The 23,320-nt window shown below is 35.2% G+C and overlaps 1 protein-coding gene across 6 annotated transcripts in view; it reads right to left on the bottom strand.

Annotated features, from left to right (window-relative positions):
* Positions 1 to 365: 365 nt before the first annotated feature.
* The window catches only part of PTBP3 (polypyrimidine tract binding protein 3), a 121,479-nt gene continuing 98,524 nt past the window's right edge, over positions 366 to 23,320 (bottom strand). For all 6 annotated transcript variants that reach the window (XM_043566339.1, XM_043566338.1, XM_043566342.1 and 3 more), the window contains 7 exons: positions 16,759 to 16,836; positions 13,978 to 14,117; positions 13,691 to 13,724; positions 10,827 to 10,919; positions 9,510 to 9,726; positions 5,544 to 5,621; positions 366 to 5,401 (listed from right to left, as the gene is read on the bottom strand). In XM_043566339.1, coding sequence (XP_043422274.1) covers positions 5,269 to 5,401; positions 5,544 to 5,621; positions 9,510 to 9,726; positions 10,827 to 10,919; positions 13,691 to 13,724; positions 13,978 to 14,117; positions 16,759 to 16,836 — 773 coding nt within the window. In that variant the 3' untranslated portion in view covers positions 366 to 5,268. The remainder of the gene's footprint in view (positions 5,402 to 5,543; positions 5,622 to 9,509; positions 9,727 to 10,826; positions 10,920 to 13,690; positions 13,725 to 13,977; positions 14,118 to 16,758; positions 16,837 to 23,320) is intronic.

Raw genomic sequence — 23,320 nt, forward strand, 5'->3', positions numbered from 1 at the left:
ATTAATTAAAAGAGAGGTGGTTAGCAGACTTAGGGTTTCATCAGTTTTTAAAGTTGTATGAATATGTGCTTGCTATGATCCCTAACTATGACAAGTTTAGATGGATGGCTATGAAAAAGAAAAGAAATATGACATCATTAGAATTACAAGTAAGACAAGAAGAAACCCAAAGTACAGACACAAGAACACAGAAAAATTTTAAGAGAGTACAGATGTCATGACATTTATTAAAAGGCATGCTACAATGCTATACTTGTTAGGAAAAGAGATTAGAGATACCAAGTAATTGTCAGCAAATATACAAACTGAACGAAAATGGAATATACTGTAGTGTACAGAAGCTTGAATTAACCATGCACTACGCATTTAGAAAATATGTTTTTTAATATTTTATCTTCTCTTTGCATTTATAACATAATTCACTTAATCACAGAATCCTCTTCTTCCAACACCACAAACTGTGTTACAAATGAAAGCTGGTACTGCTGCTTATCAAAATATACAAGACAATTGATGTTTTATATAAAACCACTTTATATGTTAACTTGTTCCCAAAAACCTTTTTTTTTTTTTTCTTTTTTGGCCTGGTTAAAAAAAATGTTGTTACAAATATTTACAGCATCTTATTCTGTTAGATGAACATTCTTATAAACTGAAAAAGGGAATTTTATGAACAGACCACATAAAACACAAGACAATGTCAGAGGCTCCTAGCTGTGCTATTTTTTTTTTTCTTAAATACAGTACTGAAAATGCCCATCAAACCCTTGTCATCCTAATCCATTCTGTTCACATTTATACTCCCATTTTCTCTAAGTAGTCTATTCACCAATAGGAAGTAGAAAGTAAAGGCCGCTTTGCGCTGGGTCTTCTTGCAGAAAGGAGCTTGGGAAAAAATGCTTAATGAGAGGAGTTAAAACCAGAACAGTTAAGTCTTTGGTCAGAGCAATGAGGTGACATTTTGATGCAAAACTTTGCTTGGTCAGCAATCTATAATTAGTACTTTCTGGATATGGGATGAATTTTTAAAAGATCTGGGTAACAATGGTAAGGGGGGAAAAGGCCAGAGCATGTTTTGTTTTTTAAATGACATCAAAAATATCTATTTAAATATTTGTTAATACAACTACTACATAGATTCAAAAACTGAAAATAACAACAACAAAAACAAAATCTGTTTACAGTGCTGACTTAAGCTTGCTATAAGCAGCTTTCGATCATGACTATTATCACCAAGGTCACTGGACCAGACAAATATCCCTGTTTTCTGGAACATATGCCTCAGGTTACAAAAACAAAAATGACGACCACAGAGATTTAGAGCGGCTCATTCTTGGACCTGCACAATGCTATATAATGAATATCATGTGATAAAGGCAGAAGTGTAACTGAAACCTCATTTCTACAGTTACAATTCTTTGCTCGTATGAATAGTCTGTGAGATAACATTCTTTTAAAACTTTATAGTACATATTTCCTGAAAACCAGAATACTGATAACTACCTTAGTCTCAAATAGGAAGAAAAGGTCAATTAAGACTACTGAAGAAGGCACATAAACTTTGGTCCTGTTTTGTTTTCTTCCCTCTATAAAACCCCCCACTAATATTTTAGTAATTTTCTACTCTTTAAACCATTCATAACTGTTAGAATTTGCTGTGAAAAAAGACTGCAAATAGTCTTGTAGATAACAACACAGCTCTTTTGAAGGACAGCTGAGTTCTGTTTTCTTTAAAGGAAAACTTCTGTGCAATCTAAATTGTATTTTTTTAGCACAATAATAGAATATTTTAAGTCTGGCAGTTTTATTCTTGTTAACGACTGATCAAGACGAAAGGCTAAGAAAAATGCTTTTACGCATAGTCATGCTGTCTTTTTGGTTTAAAAATAGCAGTACACATTAGGTTTTCTAAGAGATAGATTGATAGTTTGGCAAACTTAGGGTTTTTAAGTGACTCAAGGGGGGGAAAAACACATACTTTTGAGCTTGTCACCTTCTGCCCAAAAATATTTAGTGGGACCAGAAATTACATGATAATATATTCATTATATAAATTCCACTGCCTAATGACATTTATGAGAGTTATCTCTTTATCATCTGAAGCAGAACCAATGATCACCATCCTAGGTGGAGCCAAATAAGACATTGCTCCCTTAAGGAATTAGGCAGGCAGAAATTAAGTCTTTAAAAATTGTGAGATCTGCAACTTTTAACTACAGAATAAGAAACATTACTAAAAATAACATCATAATATTTACTTTTAAAGACTATATGGCATTCTATTGGAGCTACTGGGGAATTCTGATATTCTTCAGTAAGTTATTAAGATATTAAGATACTGGGTCATTTTTCTATTTGCATCTCACACAAAACACATTTTACTGCTATGCAAGTTATTTAAATCTCAAACTTTTTGGCATACATTGCTATTGCTGAACGTGTACTGCTATTTTTTGAAGACCTGAATATATATACTTTGTGTACAAGTCAAGACACCTCCAAAAGTGATTAAGACAATAGTCCTTAAAATAAAGTAAATAAACTTAAAAATAGGATGCTATGACAGCTCAACAGTGAAAATAAACATTGCTTAGAAGATACTGAATAAATGTATGCCAAAACAAAAGTATGAAGATCTAGTTTTTCCACTACCCTGATATCTTTAAATCTCTCTACAGAAACTATGCCAACAAATACTGTAGACCTCTATAATTCAAATAGTAAATAACTCAATATGGGCAATATCCATGCACTACAGCTAATTTCAGACACAAATTGAAGATTTCAAACATACTGTTTTAGACAAGAATATCTCACTTTTCCAAATCTTAATTTGATTTTGTCAATAAATTAAAATGTATGTAATGTGTATATGTATGTACATTAGAAGAGTGCATGTATATGTATACATACTTACCTACCTACACACACACACACACACACACACACACACACACACACATATCCCTGAAAAAGATTCAAATGTTCTCTCTCAGATTTAAAGGCCATTCCCTACTTCAAAATTAACATTCAACACTATTACTATCTCCTTTCTGCTACACTGACACTAAATGTTATGAGAATCATGAATTAAAATTACACAGTAATTCCTAACTCAAAGCAAACAAAATAATCCAATAAATGTGACACTGAAAATTATAATAGTGCCTGTATGGAAGGAAAAAAGAAGCAAATTTGGGGAGATTTCTCAAAAAAAAAAAAAAAAGAAGTTGTTTTTTTTCCTCTCCCCTCTTACCAGAGGGGTAAAAATGTGTAAACACACATTTTGTAAAGTGAAAAAAATAAAAACTATATCGCTAATTATTACTATCTATTCAGCCAATGCTAAAATGGATTCATTTGAAATGAATCTCAATTTAGTGGCCTCCTTCCTAGTCTATCAGATACCTGCTCCTCAGTGTGAAGTGAATTCTGTTTTTTATAACCTATAGTATCTTTTGTAGTCTCCAATTTTCTGTAAAATCTTCCAACATTCGAATTAATGGCTGCAATACAGTAAAGAAGTTGAGATATTCTTTTTAAAGGTGAGATGAGCTACTCTGAGAATCTGAAAAGTGTAAAAGGGATGGACAAAAATGACCCCTATGACAAATTCTGCTTTAAAAAATCTAATCAAGCACTGAAAAAATAATGAACAAATGCAAAGTTTCTTATTAAAAAGAAATAATTTTACATTATAGAATCACTGAAGTAACATTAAAATGCATTCTTACACTCAACCAAAAAGAGAAAGGGACAGAGTATGAGAAAGGACCCACCTTCTCATACCCCATATAATGTGGACACTTAGTAATAAAGTTACATTAACAAAGAAAAGCATCGCACTGTACTGAGAAAAACCAAGTAATCCTGAGACAAATTCTAATGGATGATAAAGGTTAGACAAGATTCAGAAACTGAAATTGTATTTTATAGTCCCAAACTGGTATGCTATAACTGGCAATGACCGCTATTGGTCACAAAGTGAAGAGGCCTACAGGTGTGCAACTGAGTTATTCCCCAAACCATTCACCCTTCCCCACCCCATCTCTGCACCAAAGCACCAAAAATTTGAATAAAAACTATTACTTATTGAAAACCACTTAAAATTGCAATGAAAAAACTTTAAAATCCTTACCAAAACAGGGAAAGAAAAAACGAAATGCTCACCAAGCCCACAATATAGCTTTCAAGATACTTAGATAAAATTCTAACCTATTGTATCATAAGCACATAATAAGGCACATAATAAGAAATTAAGTAAATACACAGTAATTCTGAATAAGTATTAGAGATTATAGTGGTACAAAAAACCCTTGAGATTAATTTTTTTCTAAAAGAAGACCTTACCAAAAATAACTTTTAAAAAATCTGTCAAACCATATGATAGACCTGAATATTTTCCTTGTAAACTTTTTTTTCTGAAAACAATTATAAAAAAGTAGTTTATAAGTAGGATTATTTTTCTTTTTAAATTTTCGAAGATCATATTACTCGGCAAATAGTATCATTTTGAAAATTAAACCATGATTTTTCCTCATAAAATTACTATTTCTTTTGACACCTTAACAGATCTTGGATTCCACTTAATTTCCTTTGGGGACAACTGAGACACTTCATTTCTCCAAATAGTCTTAAAAAATTAAAGATATGTATTCTTCAAAGGAGTGTCTTACAGTGAAAAAAAAAGAAACAATTGAAAGAAAATGTGCAAGTTTATAAATTTTCTTCCAATACAACCCAATTTGTTTATGTATAATACCTATCAATATATGCCTAACAACCGATATAATTTAGAAGTGAACATAATTTCCTATAGGGGTCGAACTTCTGAATCATAAAGTTAAAAACTTTGTTGTAAGTTAATTTTAAAAGCCTGTATGTTTAAATTTTTCCAAAGTACAAAGGAGTTTAGAAATGTTGTATAAGGCTGATCTGGACCCAAACTAAAAGAAAGACTGTCCTCTTGAAATCCAATTTAATACAGGGAATTAAATTATTAAAAAAATTCTTTTCCTGATTTTTTTTTCCTGAAGGTTATTTTCATAGACACTAAGGTACAAAGGAAAAAACGAACCTTTGATCACATACTGGCAAGGGGGAAAAATGGAAAAAAAGAACGTCCCTTAATTTTCTGAATATACTTGGATATCAAACTCAGAGTTATTTTTGTGAAAGAGGCAGAATTGGTCTTGAGTTGCTTCAGTCTATGTCTGAAGGTTTTACTGAAATTATGGTCCAGTCTTAGGAGAAAAATTCACAGAAAAATCAGATTGTAGATTTTGAGAAGGAAACTCTGAGGTGATGATTTTCTCCAAGGTCATGGTTATGAAGTTCAATGAGGGCCTGGATTGCTTCTTCCACAGATCCCAACTGAATGAGTGCCATTTTGCGATCTTTCCTGAAAATAATGGAAGAAATATAAAAAGTATGTAGAATTAATTTTACCCACAAATCTCCCCAACCCTAGAAGACTTCATTGAACTACCTTTAAAATTTGCACACCACTTAAAATAATGTATTTCTTGAAAGCATGGACTTACTGAAAGAATTTAAAAGCCTTCACTGAACATCCAGCTTCTGTGAAAAGGTTCTTCAGATCATCCACTGTAACAGAAGGGCTGTGAAAACATCACAGAGAGTGTCAACTATCTTAGCCCCAGTTCTCAAATGAACCAAAGATTAATTTTCAACTGTCAAATCTTGAGAGTATCTCACATTTCTAAGACAATAAAGCCCTGAAAGGGCTTTTGGAACTGCCCTGAAAGATGTTCAAAGTTGACACATACATGTTCTAAAACAATGTACTTTGGTCTAAAATCTTTTGCATAAAATACGGGCAGGTATTGGGGCACCTGGGTGGCTCAGTCAGTTAAGCATCTGACTTCAGCTCAGGTCATGATATCATGGTTCATGGGCTCAAGCCCTGCATCAGACTCTGTGCTGACAGCTCAGAGCCTGAAGCCTGCTTCAGACTCTGTCTCCCTCTCTCTCGGCCTCTCCCCTGCTTGAGCTCTCTCAAAAATAAATAAACGTTAAAAAAATTTTTAAAAACACGGGCAGGTATTTAAAGAACAAGAAAATCTATCTGTATTTCTTTTAAAGCGATAATTACCCATACCACTGGCTTCAGTAATTAATGTTAATGGTATTTCCAAAACTACTTCTAGTGTTTCCAAAATTACTTCCCAGTTCTGACTTGTTGGCTCTTGACCAGATGTCTACATTTTTAATGGCTTTTAGGGTAATTCTGAATACATGTATGTGGGAGTCAGGCTCTAAGATGCTTCCCCCTCCCCTCACTACTATTGCCTCCTAGTATTCAAGGCCTTTAGATACTCCTCTTCCATAAGGAAGAGATGTCCTCTGTAACCTTTAGGGTACCATAGAAACAATATGTTTGACGACTTCTTTTTTTTAACGTTTATTCATTTTTAAAAAAAAATTTTTTTTAACGTTTATTTATTTTTGAGACAGAGAGAGACAAAGCATGAACGGGGGAGGGGCAGAGAGAGAGGGAGACACAGAATCAGAAGCAGGCTCCAGGCTCTGAGCCATCAGCCCAGAGCCCGACACGGGGCTCGAACTCACGGACCGCAAGATCGTGACCTGAGCTGAAGTCGGACGCTCAACCGACTGAGCCACCCAGGCGCCCCTCATTTTTGAGAGGCAGAGACAGAGCATGAGTGGAGGAGGGCCAGACAGAGAGGGAGACACAGTATCCAAAGCAGGCTCCAGGCTCTGAGCTGTCAGCACAGAGCCTGACGCTGGACTCGAACTCACAGACTGAGAGATCATGACATTTAACCAACAGAGCCACCCAGAGGTCCTGACGTGTTAGACTTCTAAGGCTAAGAGACATTGCAATTCCCACCCTGCCCTCCCTTGAATCATCAGCTCTGGAAGAAACCAGCTACTCTTTCAGAGGGATGTTCAAACACCCATATGGAGAAGTCCTTTGTGGCAAGGAACTGAGGCTGCCTGTCAACAACTAGATTCATAAGTAAGTGAGCCACCTTGGAAGTGGATCCTGTAGCCCCAGTTAAAACTTCAAATTTTTGAGACACTCTAAGTTAAAACTAACCAGCTAAGCCACTCTGTATTCCTGAATCACAGTAACAGTATCAGCTAATAAACATTTTAGATAACTAATATAGTGGCCTATCACATGAGAGTCAACTGACTAAATTATTCCAACATAGCAGTTGTCCTATTCACTAATTTCTTATGAGATGATTTAACTGCCATACTGTCTTAAGAACACTGTATCTCATCTCATAACTGCCAGTAAGGATGGTGCAGGAGGACAATGATTGGTTCTGCATGGAGACAGATCTGAGTTCACATTCTATTTCTCATTCATTTGGTGTATGACCTTGAGTAAGGTACTAAACCTGAGTTTCACTGATAAAATGAAACAAATGACTTTATTTCAAAGGTTTTTAGGTATGAATTAACAGAGAAAGAAAGAAAGAATAGTGGTTAGCAAGGACTGGAAAGTAGAGGGAAATGGGGAATTACTCTTAATGGGTACAGAGTCTCAATTTGGGATAATGACAAGAATCTGGAGATGGACAGAGGTGATGGTTGTACAATCTGAATGTACTTAATGTGAATGCACACCAAACTGCACATTCAAAAATGGTTAAAATGGGGGCACCTTAGTGGCTCAGTCAATTAAGCATCTGACTGGCTCAAGTCATGATCTCCTGGTCTGTGAGTTCAAACCCTGCATCAGGCTCTCTGGTGTCAGTGCAGAGCCTGCTTTGGATTCTCTCTCCCCCTCTCTCTGTCCCTCCCCTGCTCTCGTGCACACTATCTCTCAAAAATGAATAAACATTTTTTAAAAAGGTTATTATATGGAGATTAAATGAGGTAACAAATGTAAATTGCCAGCATGGTGCCCAGAACTTGGTAGATGGTTCAGTAAATATTAATGTCCTCTCCCTCTTCTGCCTACACATCCTATGTAGGCTGCAACCTGAGACCAGCCCCTAGATAATGTATTTAAGAAGGTAATAATGACAAGAGCCTGCCCTGGTATCCAAATATGTTGTCGCTCTGTCTCCATAATGATGAGCTGCTACATTTCTAGATCCACATAACCTAGAGATTTTTTAAGGGACTCGTCCAGTTTCTTAGCTGGCATGCGATTTGAGCCATTGTCCAATTCAGATTCAAGGTTCCTTCAGGTAGCCTACCCAGAGACTAGCTGGCAGCCTGAGCACTCAACATTATTTTGGGTGATTACTTTCTATTCCTATTCATCCCCATTCTCATTCTCAATAATGTTCTAGAACTTTTTTACCCTTCTCCATTCCCTCAAGTCTTTAAATTTCTATACACATGGCCATACACAACGCCACTCTTTCCAAAGTTTATTCTCTTTTCATGTATTAGATTAAGTTACATACAACTGCCATCTTCATATGTGCTTAGAGTGCAGAGCCTGCTTGGGATTCTCTCTCTCCCTTGCTCTCTGCTCCTTCCCCACTCAGCTGTCTCTGTCTCAAAAATAAATAAATAAACTTAAAAAAAAAAAAAAAAGATGATGACTAAAGAACAAGTCTCCTACAACACTGGTTAAAATGCAGTAGTCACAATAAAGTAATTTTTAGCTTTTGTAAACATTTAAAAAATTATTTATTTTATTTTTGAGAGAAAGACCACAGGAATGGAGAAGGGATGGAGAGAGGGACACAGAGGATCCAAGGAGCTGAAGCGGGCTCTATGCTGATAGCAACGAACCTGATGCAGGGCTTGAACTCACAAACTGTGAGATCGCGACCTGAGCCAAAGTTGGACACTCAACTGACTGAGCCACGCAGGCACCCCTATTTTTTTAAAAGCTTATTTTTTATTTTGAGAAAGAGAGAGAGAGAGAGAGAGAGAGAGAGAGAGAAAGGAAATGCGCACATGCACGAGGTGCGGGGGTGGGGTGGGCAGAGAGAGGGAGAGAGAATCCCAAGCAGGCTCTGTGCTGTCATTGTGGAGCCTGGTGCGGGGCTCAAATTCACAAACCCTGACTTCCACGATGTGAGTCAAAAGTAAGAGTCCAAATGCTTAACTGACTGAGCCACCCATGTGCCCCAGAGTAATTAACATATACATGGTTTTGTACTTGTAGATAAAGAATAGAAAATTCATTTTTACCATATTCTTAGACACAAAAATTATTTGAGTTTGTTATGTTAATTCTTTACTTCTATACAAAGGGATGAACAAGTATGTACCATTGGAATATTTCTGCATAAACTTATTTTTATGCCCTTTTATAACTGAAAGGTAACTAGTTGCTAATTCTCCATTTGGAAAGAAACTTATCTTTCACTTTTGGTGTATGACTAGAGATATGACTTTAAGACATGATGGTAAATAAGTAATCTTATAAGAAATTGGTGACTAGGACAACTGCTACGTTACAATAATTTCAGAGTTTCTACCTCTCCCAAACCATATACTGTAGACTATTAATCATCTAAATGAATAATAATTAATTAGGTACATACGGGATGTTGGAAAGATGCAGAGTGGCTGATGGTGGAAAAATATTCTGGAAGTTTTTAGAGCCAGGTTTTTTAAAGCGATGCAAAGGACTATTGCTAAAATCCTTAGTCAGACCTTGGTCTTCTTGTCCCTCTCGGGGAAGCTGAACTGCCTGATGTTTGGACAGTGTAGCACGAAGCACTTTTCCGTAAAGTCTCTGCCCACTCAGGTGGTTCATGGCTAGTGCATAGAAGAAAATTAAGAAAAGTTTGGGTATTAAGATAAAGTTCTTGTAAAATTTGTCTAAATTATCATTAAATTCTTTTATTTAATCACTTAAAATTATATTGCCAGTTCTGGGTGTTATAATAGTTTTAAATTCAAAAACTCTTACATATAGAAATGTATTAAATGACTTTACTATGATGAAAGAGAAGCAATTAAACAAAAAATAACTATCTTTCTAGCAGAGTGCTAGAAAGTTCCATAGTGCACAGAACAAGTGCTCAGGAAATGGTTATTGAATAAAGTATTTTAATCTCAAGCAACACATTGTTTTTTGTTTTTAAAAGCAGACTCCATGCCCAAAGTGACTTGAACTCATCACCCTGAGATCAAGAGTTGCATGCTCTACCGACTAAGCCAGCCAGCACCCCTGGCAACACATTCTTTTAATAAAAAAATCTGAGTAGTAATGTTTTAAGAGCCACTGTAACTATGAACTATAAGGCCATGGAATGCAACTTTCTTACACCATTATTATGAAGTTTGCTCAAACTTTTAAGCCATGAAACAGTTACAGAAAACTTAATTTGGAAGAAAAACAAATAAATAAACAAAATTAAATGAAACAAAAAAAAGTCACATTTATTAGTTTATACTTAATGGAAAAAACCTAGAGTTTATAAAGGTCCAAACGTCAACAATATGTTAAAGTAGATAAACAAACTTCAGACTTCAAAGAGCAATAATTACTTTTTAACCTTTTTTTTCCCCCCTGAAAGAGAGTTCAAGCCTGAAAGGGAGAAGGGCAGAGAGAGGCAGAGAGAGTCCCAAGCAGGCTGTATGGCCAGCACAGAGCCCGATGTGGGGCTCGATCTCACAACTGTGAGATCATGACCTCAGCCGAAATCAAGAGTCAGACGCCTAACCCACTGAGCCACCCAGGTGCCCCTCTTTTTTTAATCTTAAACCAGAAGTAGGCTCAAATAATAATGAAGACATCTGCATAAGAAAGTACCCTTCAGTAAAATGATAGTCCTACCACCTAGAAATTTATTTTATAGGCAAATTCACATACAAAAGGAGGAGGCTTTCATTACTACTATTAACCATAGTACCTAGCTGAGCTTGACTTGCATCTGCCATCTGAACCAAGGCATTTTCTTTCTTATTAAACATAATCTTCACTCGATGTACATCACCATATACTCCTAATGGAAAAGACAAAACAAAACCTTAATTAAACAAAAAAAATGCCTGCTTAATGTTCAATTTTACTCATACATTTAAAGAAGGCTTCTTTTCTCATATACACATTCCCTGGGCAATTCCACACATGTGCTCCCAAATTAACAAATTTGCCTTCTATGTTCTAGATCTATTAGTGTACTCAACCCTTTTCACTTGGATGTCCCATAAACACTTCAAATTTAGTATGTCCCAAAAGGATTCATTTCCCCTTTTCTCTCCCCGCTTCCAGTGTTCACCAACTCTACCGATATATATTATCATCATTCATGTATTTGCTCCAGACACCTGGGACTCATCTTTAAACTGCTCCCTTTCCTTTCCATTTAGTCAATCACCCAATCACCAGCATCCATTGATTTTATGGCCTAAATATCTCTTATATTTGTCCACTTCTCCCCATCCTCACCACCATCAAAGCTACCATTATCGTTTCACATCTAAACTACCGTAACAGCCTCCCAACTGACCTCAATACAACCAATTTTTCTGTATTAGTCTTCCCCAAAGTGGATCTAATATTCCAAAGGACTGGTAAAATGATTGGGGTATAGGGGGAAAATAGTCAAACTCCTATTTATACTGAGTTGATTATATAAGCTAATATGAAAAACTATATTTTACTAATTTTTTAATATATGCATGAAATTATAGGCAGAAATTTCTACAATAGGAAAAATATTGTTTTTTTAAAATTCAATATATCAAAATAGATTGCAGTTTACATGCTAGAGGGTATCACCAATATAATAAAAATAAGACCCTTAAATATCAGTAGCACTATAACCACACTTTGTTATGTGACAAAAAGAATGACTATGAGTATCTTCAAGGGACACAAAAGGAGTGCTGGTTATCCAGTGGGCAAGCACCTAACAGCAACTAAAGTCAGAGATGAATGGTACTTTTAAAAAAGACAAGTATTCTGAATTCCAAATTAGCTGTCCTTCTCAGAAGTGACAAGTGGCTGAAATAGACATTAAAAAAATAATACATACAATTTGTTCTTCAAGTTGAGGGTGATATTTTTTTAAACGAGTAAGAAATTAACTACTTTTATAAAGAAATGTACATTAGTTATTAAAGAGACATGTGAAAATTTATCATTAATACATAATTTTGTTAGTGAAAATTACATGAATGTGTCATGAATAAAAACTTTACTTTTTTATGAACTACAAATGAGTATGAAGAATCTCTGTGGGATGATAGAAATGTTCAAAACTGGATGTAGTAATGGCTGCACAATGATGTAAATTTACTAAAAATCAATGATTTATGTACCTAAAGCAGGTGAACTATATGGTTATAAATTATACCTCAAAAAGATCGTCTAAAAACCTATTATCCACTCAAAAATTTGAAACACTTTTCTAGCCTATTAAAACTTCCAAATAAAGAGTACCATTTGTTAACCCCATTTGTTAAAAAAATATTCTAATGCAGCAGTTGTCAACATCAGCTGATTTATTTAACAAGAGGAAAAAATGGAACTTTTCTAGGTAAAGTACAATGAAAACGAGTGGATTAGACTGAAAAATTACTAAATCATGAGGTACAGTGACAATGAAACATTTCCACTTAAATTGCTTATCTTTATGAGCTATCATTTCCAGTTATGACAACCTTTAAGATCAAGCACTAAAATAAAGTGAACTTGGAATCAAAGCTGAGAATACAGATTCAAAATGGAAAAGATTTTAAATAATGAAACATATTAAATAATATTTCTCACTAAATGTTAGGAAGTTTTTTACTAAGTTTCACCGTTAATAAAAATCTGTAAAATACTGACTACTTATTTCGTTGTTCTTGTATTTCTATTTGTGCATATTATACTATACATAATGAGTACAGTAAAAGGTAGATAAAGTTTATAAATAATCATACATAAATTAGGAGTACATGCTAACATTTTTTTTTTTTGAACTAAGAGAGGAACACTATTAGAAGGTCTGGAGACTATTTTCATTTTATTTTTTAATGTTTATTTATTTTTGAGAGAGACAGAGACAGAATGTGAGGGGGTTAGGGGCAGAGAAAGAGAGGGAGACACAGAATCCGAAGCAGGCTCCAGGCTCCGAGCTGTCAGCACAGAGCCCTATGTGGGGCTCGAACTCACAAGCTGTGAGACCATGACCTGAGCTAAAGTTGGACGCTCAGCTGACTGAGTCACCCAGGCGCCCCTGGAGACTATTTTTAAAACCTGAATCTCATTATGCCTCTTTTCTGCTTAAAACTATTCAACGGTTTCCCACTGTTCTTAGGTTAAAAATCCAGCTCCTTAATTTAGTTACAAAGCTCTTCCTGACCATGTCCGTATTCATCTGTTCAGCTTCAACACTTTCCAGTGGGAAGTGGCTTCCTTCACTTCCATGTTCCAGGAGCTCTCTCACGCATTGCTAGCATCTGGGAAAGCACATCTGCCCTTCCTTTCTGCCTGGCTAATGCTTACTCATTTTTCACAAGTCAGCTTAACTATCATTTCTATTGGTACACCACCTTTGATTCTCTCAGCTAGGTTAGGTCTCCTAAGTACACGTTCCTATTACAATCTCTATTTCCCGTTTCATAAAACTTTATTGTAATTACTAAGTCTTACTTACTTCCTTCTCTATCTTCAGTGTCAAACACACTATTTATTAGCACATAGAGACAATCGATAAATATTACTGAATGACGAAACATGTTTAATCCACATTACAGACATTAAAAACAGCAAAAAAGAACTTACCAAATAGGATAAAAAGCCCATGTGGTGTGATAAGCTGTTTGAAAAGGATAACGCAAAATATAAGTGTCTAAGTAAAACAATTAAAGTAAGTTTACTTATAAAAACAGCAGCTGACTTTGTTTAAAGCACTGATTTTATATGCTTCTTCTATATATACTAGCGATGAATTTTAATAAAAATCCTTGAAACAAACTTAAACATTTTAATTTGAATATAATAACCCTAGACCAGAAGCTATGATACCTCCTCCTGAAAAGAGTAAAATTATAAAATAATTTTCAACTCACATCCGGATTGAGATTGGTGACAAGCAGAACAGAATTTCCTGGTACACCACTAGTCCCAGGAATGGCCATCCTTCCAGTGACAGCAGAGGAGGTGATTGTGAGAGGGCCCAGAGCTCCAGGAACAGCTGGGACTGATATACCTTTTTAAAACATCAAAAGCATTTCATATACTGGTTATCTGGGGAATTACAACACTGGATATAACTTAAGTAAATAAATGAAGATGAAAGCAAAAATATAGAAGAAAATAAGTCAAAGCTACCATAAAAATATCAAAGGCCAGTTAGCCTAGAAGTCAAGATCCTTATTCTTTGACATCATCACAGTCAGTACTCTGTTATTTATAATACAGAATTTTGCAGAGCCAACTGAATTCACTGGTCTTAAAAGTCGTTAGAGGATCTATCAACTGTTAAGTGCTCCATTTCTTCAAAGATATTTTAGCACATCCCTATAAGGTAGATGTATTTTTTCATTTGGCTTTTACCACAAAATTATATATATATAAAAAAAAAAAAGCCCTTCAGCAAAAGTCATCTTTGTGACTAGGAAGTATTACATGTCCTAAAAGTGGACTGTGGCAATGGCTGTTCAACTCTGTAAATTCACTAAAAATCACTGGACTGTATACCAGGCATTCAGAATACATAACATTCTGTATAAGAGAAGTATTTTGTGGGAAAAAAACCTGTAACCTTGTAAAGTGCTATATAAATATTATAACCATCAATAATTGATTTATAGAGTTCAGTATTCTTCTGTAGTGAGAATTTTCAGAGCTCTCTATTCCCCTAGATAGTCCAGAACTATTTCAAGTTTGGTAATACTGGAATATTGACACTATATACTATGCCTAAAATAGCACTTTACTTTTCAGAAGGTCCTACTATTTGTGTTCTCAGCTTAAAAATTATCTAAGGCAAAATCTCTAGTTTATGTAAAATAAACCAGTTCCTTAATGGTATTTCTTGATTCTTTAAGCTCAAAGTTCCTTATAATACAGTCTGGTCACTTTCCCACAAATCACATAATTAAACAATATAGTTTACATTCAGACTATTCTGCTTGACTATCCAATGAGGTCATTATGACCATCTTCCTCCTGAGTTTTAAAACTCTGCAGACCACTTTCTCAGGCTGGATATTTTTCCCATGAAATCGATATTCAATGGGTCCTTTACATGGCCTCTTCCCATGCCCCTCCAATCCAACACTGCAACTTCTGAATAACCTGTGTAGGTTTATTACATATCACCAGTCGTACAATGTAGCTATATGGTACGGTGTGTAGTATGTTATGTACGTATGCGGTGTGTGTGTATGTGTGTGTGTACGTATCTACCCTCTACTGAAGCTTAAGTCTTATCAACTCAGGAGTCTCCTAAATGCATTTTTTCCCCTCTTCCTTAATATCTGTGGTGATTTACACATGGTGTGTGTCAAAAAGAAATATCAAGGGGCCCCTGGGTAGCTCAGTCGGTTAAGCATACTTCGGCTCAGGCCATGATATCACGATTCGTGTTTTGGAGCACCGTGTCAGGCTCTGTGCTGACAGCTCAGAGCCTGGAGCCTGCTTCAGATTCTGTGTCTCCCCCTCTTTCTTCCCCCTCCCATGCTCATGCTCTGTCTCTGTCTCTCAATAATAAATAAACATTAAAAAATTTAAAAAATATATCTAAGATGAAGGAAACCATATATCACTACTCCCAAATGTTTATCAATTAAACTTTGGGGAGCTTCAAATAAATAAAAATAATGTATAATGCCTTCATTTTAATGGAATAGGTAGAATATTCATTTAATTAAACATGTATTAAGATTTCTTAAAACCACCAAAAATATAAAACTTAAATGTCAACCTTATTATGTTTTCTCTTTTAGTCAACTTCATCCTCTCTATCAAAGATAGTAGTTAAAATTCCCAAGATTAGAGGGGCAGAATATGAAGATTACTGACAGAAAGGATTTATGTTGCAATTTAAAATACAGTTATACTCATAAATCAGCGGGAAACTGGAAATGTCATATGTACACTAGGCTTAACATTATGCCACTCTTCTAATCACCAACCATAGTGTTTTCTTTAGGCATTAAAGAGAAAATCAAAAAGTAAATTTTTTCTTTTCCTGAACTTATGATCAAATTTATTTTGTTTACTATTTGGAAAAGAGTGAGAGAGTCATCATCAAAGTATTAACCAATTGCTATCTCTTAATTATCTCTATTAGCTAAGAAAATATATATATCTCCTAAAATAAACAGCATGCATACTCTCTATGGTAATCCTCTGAAACCATTAATGATATAAGAAAGGATTTAATATTTAATATTTATTAATTCAGGTATTTACTGACTGCATAGTTTGTGTTGAAGGCCATCAAAGGCATTAAGAACCTAAATGTAAATAAGACACAGGTCCATTCAACATGTAATTGATAAGCTTATTAGCAAAGACAGAAGCAGTTCATACATTTCATAGAGTAATCTAAAAGGCAAATGTCAGGCTACTTAATATAGTCAACCTATAGTATATCTGTGTCAATAACAAGTATAAATGATGCAGGACATATAATGGAATTTGGGAACTGAGAATGGAACCACAGGGAATGAGCTGTAAAGACAAGGAAGCTGTGCATCATACAATGAGCCATTCCTATGGTTGATATACATAATGCTTTTATTGTAAATCCTTCAAATATAGTGATGTTTTTCATCTTGATAAGCTCTTAGAACATACAGATCACTAAAAAAACTGTTTCAAATTCAACTTTAAAGAGTCACCTGTAGCTTGATGAAATCCAATGGCTGGGGCAAATCCAGCAGCCCCTGCATATGGTGAAGAAATTATACCTGGTGCACCTAATGGGGAAGAAAAGCTAAAGTAAATATTCTACCTTCTATAGATATGGTTATCAAAGCAATAAAAAAAAGTTTTATGATGGTATACTATTGATAAAGAGATACTGTTATGGAATAAAGATTTGTTCAAAAGGTGATACCTAATGTGTAAGAGCCTCTGCCCCTTCCAGAGCCTAACCTCTTTCACCTGGGCTCAAGGTTCAAGAGTACAGCTTAGCTGTTATTTAGTTTTGAGTTACTAGTTACTTCATTTTCATTTATTTTGTTTTGTTACTTAGGCTGAGATTCATGCCCTTATTTAGAGCCCTATTTCTATGTGAAAATTTCTATGTCAAATACTTACTAAAATGTACTATACCTAGACGGTGCGGTGGTGATGAAAATATGAAATAAAAATCCTTACTTTTGAAAGGCTTACAAACTACAATTGTATGAATTATACTGAAGAGCTAATGGTTTAAACACAAATGTACTGCAAGTGGTCTAAGAAGGAAATGCAGAGGATTCACTGTGATTGTTTGGAGGTGTCTCAGGAAGTAAAACTTGAGCTAGACATTATGTAATTGAAAAGCACAGTGCCTACTGCATACCAGATGCTAAACAAATGCTGGTATTATTTCCTTTCTTTCCAGAAGCCTGGGGACTGTGACCATCAAGAAAAACAGGAGTTAGTTCCAATGGAGAAGTCAATACTAGTCACAAGACAATGTGATTTCGGACATGTCAAGGTTGAGGTAATGGTAAGACACAAGTGGAAATGAGAAGGCATACTTAGAAAAAGTAAGACACAGATCTGTAAATCATCTATGTAGAAATAAACGTGAAAGCCATATGAAAAAAAGTTACACTTTTTTAAAAAGACAGAAGACAAAAAATGGAAGAGAGTATTAATGGATACTTTAATGGATTCCAAAAATGGAATGGAGTATTAGTACATTTAAGTGACGGAGGAAGAAGATGAACATTCTAAGAAAAAGAGAACAGCCTTAGAAATAGAAAAAAAACAAAACAGAGAATTATAACCCCTCAGGATCTAGAGGAACAGTGTTTAAGTGGGTGGGGGCTCAGGAGAAGTCAAAGAGAGTAAGAAATATAAAAAGTAAAGAAGTTTTAGAGCAATATCGAGAAGTTAGACTTTAAGAGTCAAAGGGAGAGGTTTTTTTCGTTTTAATGATAGGTTGATGAGCATATTTACGGGAAGAAATATGTAGGCTGTATTTTCCAGAGGAATTAAAAACTCAAAAAGTTTATTCTCTTCATTAAAAATAGTTAACAGAATCTGTTAAATATGTAGTTGTGATTTATTAAAATAACTCAAGAAAATATATAGTCATTAAGAGACTTCAGGGATAGAGCTGGCAGGGAGAACTGACAGTTAAGTGAAGATAACAAAAAATGAGATAACTGACAGAATTAAGTGATGAAGTAAGAGGAACGTAACATTTATTGAGAGCACACTGAGAGTCAAGCATTTTTCTAGTGCTAAGGAAGAACTGTCCTTGTTAAACTTATATTCAAGAACTGTCCTTGTTAAACTTATATTCAAGTAGGTTCAAGACCATACAGAAAAATGATTTAAAAAGATTTTTTAAGTTTATTTATTTATTCTGAGGGAAAGGGAGGGACACAGAGAGAGGGAGAGAGAATCCCAAGGAGGCTCCACACTGCCAGAGCAAAGACTGATGTGGGGCTCAATCGAAGAACTGTGAGATCATGACCTGAGCCAAAATCAAGAGTCGGACACCAACTGAGCCACCCAGGCGCTCCTAAAATGACTCATTTTTACAACAGAAATAACTATATTTAAGGCATAAAGACTTAACAAAGAGGCTTCAACATGGATATGAGCATTTATGAAAATCTGTGCTAGAAAGTTAAACATATGAAGAGATATATAGTAGACTGCATTATTGTTGCCAAGTATTTACCTGCCCCTTCCGTATAACTCTGGCTAGTACTGTGACTTGCACACATCTTTATGCAATTCCCACTGCACTTAATTAGGAGTACACAGCAATATGACATACACCACCTCTCTATAAAGAACCTTCAAGAGGCATTACGGGTTTACATCAGCTCTCCTATTTTTTACTCTCTGGCACCAGAATGCCATGTCTCAAATGTAATGACACTTTTAAACTGGGCACTAGATCACAAATACATGTGAAGGAGTGCTGCAAGAATGGGTTCACAGCTGCATAAATGTCAGGGGTGTGAAAGAAATAAATGTTAATTGCTGTAAGCTACTGAAATTGGGGGGAGGGCAAATGAGGTATTTTTAAAACACAAGAAGACTGGAGCGCCTGGATGGCTCAGTGAGTTAAGTGTCCGTCTTCAGCTCAGGTCATGATCTCGCAGTTCGTGGGTTCGAGCCCGGCATCAGGCTCTCTGCTGGCATTCAGAGCCTGCTTCAGATCCTCTGTCTCCTCTCTCTACCCCACCCCTGTTCACACTCTCTCCCTCTCTCTCTCAAAAATAAACAAACATTTAAAAAAACACACAAAAGGACTAATACAGATGGCTATGGTAGGGGGCTATGAGGTTGCGAGACTAGTAGGTTTTAGAGAAATGAGGAAAAATTTTGAGGTAAGTATCCCAGAATGCTAAATAGTGACAAATAAAAGAATTGGCAAACAATTAACAGGGATAAATTTTAAGTAATTGCTCCCAAGTAAAATATGATTAATAAGAACGTTTGTTAAAATTTGACAGAAGAATCATTGATAGTTTCTATAAATAAACATTCCCCCAAATAAGCAGAAACAGAAACATTTTAGCAAAGTAACCTTTAGACAATGGGTTAGTATCTTTATGAAAAGATTACACAAACTTTTATGAAAAAGGCTTAAGAGTTGAGTGACTAACAATTGTTTACATCTGGAAAATGTACCCCTACAACAGCAATTAAGGCAATAAAAATTGTTAACATTTTTACCTGTGAAATCAGTTTATCAATAATATTTATAATAATAAAACTCTAAAGAAACACATTTAATGTCCAAATTGGAGAATGTTTAAATTATGAGTTGCTAGACAAAATACAGAGCCATTTAAAATACTACAGAGAGTGTGTACTACAAAAAAAATAATGCTCCGTAATTATTTTTTAAAAATGTGGACCCAGTAGCAGATTAAATAAACAGACCAACCTTCATGCAGAAAATGCCCGAAGAGTGTAAAGATTTTTAAAAAAATCTAACAGCCAACAAGATGATAAAGAATAACGAGGTCAAAAGTCAAGCCCCAAGAAACTGAGCTTTGGTTTTATCAGCCTCATGGGGTAGTAGACAAGATGAAAATTCCAGGATTGGCCCCAGGAAGGAAGTCAATAGATGACCTTTATGGCATTAATCTGGAAGTGTACACCTTAATAACCTACCCTTCTCACCCTCAGACAAGACTGTAAGAAAAAGTGCCTTCATGTCTAGTAGAAAAGGGAGAAAAAAGTTGCTGAAAAGGCCTAACCAAAAGCAAGCTCTGACAATTTGCAGCAGCTCAAATTCACATTTCTTAGGAGTCCAAAATAAAACTAATGAAGTTATGGATTTAGACTGAAATGGTCCCAAACACAGAGCCTTTAATTTTGCAGACAAACAAATTCTCTCTGGAGGAGCATACCACGATCCCAAATAACTCATACAATTAATTCTCTAAGTAAAATGAATAGCTCATTTAAAAGAAAGAAAGAAAAACCTAACAGAGACAGACACAGGAATTATCAGATCAAGATTTTAGATAGTACACTTGAAGAAATAAAAGATATGCCAAAAAATACTGTAGGTCAGAAGACACTTAAAAAGAGCAAAATAAAATTTCTAGAAATGAAAAACACAATTAATGAAATCTAAATTACTGGATGAGCTTAACAACAGATTAGACAAAGTTTCAAAAACTTTGATTTGTGAAATCAAAAGTCCTAAGGAATTATTCAGAATGCATTTTAGAGAGATAAAATAGAAAATATGAAAGTCTGAGACCCTCAGAATAGAGTAAGAGGGTATAACAGGTCAAATCAAAGTTTCAGAGAGTAAGAAAAGAAATTGTGAGAAGGGAAAATATATGAAAAGATAATTTCTATAACCAACAAAAGGCAATGACCCATCAAATCAAGAAGCTCAAGGAAGCTCCAATTAGAATAAACACATCACAGACACATCACACTGAAACCACAGGGCATCAAAGATGAAGAAAAGGTCTGAAGAATAGCCAGAGAGAAACAAGCAGTAGTTAAACTGATGCAGCTGACTTTCTAAGAGCAACAATGAAAACCAGAACATCATCAAATGATTTAATATACTGAATGAAAAGAAAAAGAAATACATCTGTTGATCTAAAACTCCATAGTAAGCAAAAGCATCTTTTAAAACTGAAAACAAAATAAAGACATTTTTGAACAAAAATTTGAAAACTTCAAATATGTTATCATGGACTTTCCTAAGTGAATACTGGAGGATACCGTTCAGGTAAGTGAATCCAGATGGCATATCTGAGTTGTAAGAAAGAATAAAAAGTTGGGGCGCCTGAGCAGCTAAGTCAGTTGAGTATCTGATTCTTGATTTCACCTCAGGTCATGATCTCATGGTTTATGAGATCAAGTCCCACATCGGGTTCTACGCTGCCAGTGCAGAATTCTCTCTCCATCTCTGCCTTTCCTCCACTTGCGCTCCCTTTCTCTCTCTCTCTGAAACTAAATAAATGAACATTAAAAAAAATAAAGAAGGAATAAAAAGTCTACAGTTACATATGGTTTGATCTAAACGAATATTTATTATATAAAACAATACTAACAAGTTGCCTGATTAAAAAAATTTTAAGGGGCACCTGAGTGGCTCAGTTGGTTAAAAATCCAACTTTGGCTCAGGTCATGATCTCACAGTTTGTGGGTTCAAACCCCACATCAGGCTCTGTGCTGACCATTCAGAGCCTAGAGCCTGCTTCAGATTCTGTGTTTCCCTCTCTCTGCCCCTCCCCTGCTCACACACTCTCTCTCTCTCTCTCTCTCTCTCTCTCTCAAAAATAAACATTAAAAAAAAAGTTTTAATTTTAAAATGTACAACAATATCATGAGTTAGGAGAAGGTAAAAGAGGGTAAAAGCAGTTAAACTTCCCTAAAAGTTCTTAAGTTATGTAAGGAAAGGGTACACTATCAGTTAACTTTCGATTTTGGTAAAATAAGTATGAAAGTTAAAAATCACAGATACAAACACAAAACAGTACTAAATTCCAAAAACAGCAAGAAAAACAGAATAATAAACAAAAAACATTACTTCAACAAGTATTTCTGAATGCCTATTTCATGTCAGGCATAAACATATATAAACTAAATACAAGAAAAAATCTACCCTGGTGAAGCTTAATTCTAGTGATAAAAATAAAATAATAAATACAGTAAAAAACTACAAGTAAGAAAGTGATAAATACTATAGAAATCAGAATAGGGGTGCCTGGGTGGTTCAGTCGGTTATATGCCCGACTTCGGTTCAGGTCATGATCTTGGGTTTATGAGTTCATGCCTTTGTTGGGCTCTGTGCTGACAGCTCAGATCCTGGAGCCTGCTTCGGATTCTGTGTCTCCCTCTTCTCTGCCCTTCCCCATCTCACTCAAAAATAAACAAACATTAAAAAACCTTTAAAAAATAGAATAGGAAGAATCAGGAGCACTGAGGGCTAGTCAGGGTAGGTCAAAGGCAGCATGAAAAAAACTGAGGGTACCTGAGAGAAAAAAGTACTCCAGCTAGGGGGAATAACTAGAATAATCTAGAGGTGGGAACATACTTAAAATGTTTTAAAAACTGGAGGGACTGTCAGTTTGGTGAGCAGAAAGAGTGGGGTGGAGGGGGGCGGGGAGGGTACTGACAAAGATATTTAAAAAGTAAAATTGGAGTGCATGGTATAGGGCCTTGTAATCCAACATAAGGATGTGAGCATTTACTCTGAAAGAAAAAGGAAGTTTTGGAGGGCTTTCAGTCAGCATTAGACTGAAATTGATAGGACTCACTTTTCTTTTTTAAAAGGGATTATGTAAAGTTTTGACATATAGTTAAAACATGTGAAACTATCATCACAATCAAGATAACAAATATTTCTTCATTTCAAAAATTTCCTTGTGCCCCTTTGTAATCCCTCTCCCTCCAAACCCTGTCCCTAGGTAACCACTGATCTGCTTTCTGTCACGATAGACGAGTGTGCATTTTTCAGACTTACACATAAACAGAATCCTACAATAGGTGTTCTTTAAAAAATCTGGTTTCTTTAATTCAGAATAAAGTTTTGTCTGGCTTCTTTCAATCAAAATAATCTGGTTCTCCTTATTGATATATTCCTGTGTATTTAAATAGCATTTCATCATATGGACAAACTATACTTCAAAATACTCACCTGTAATAAAATATTTCTAGATTTTGGTCATTACAAATAAATTGCTGAGGACATTTCTACACAGGTATCTGTGTGGATATGAACTTTGATTCCTCTTGGATAAGTGG

Source organism: Prionailurus bengalensis, chromosome D4 (assembly GCF_016509475.1).
Source record: "Prionailurus bengalensis isolate Pbe53 chromosome D4, Fcat_Pben_1.1_paternal_pri, whole genome shotgun sequence".
Classification (NCBI taxonomy): domain Eukaryota; kingdom Metazoa; phylum Chordata; class Mammalia; order Carnivora; family Felidae; genus Prionailurus; species Prionailurus bengalensis.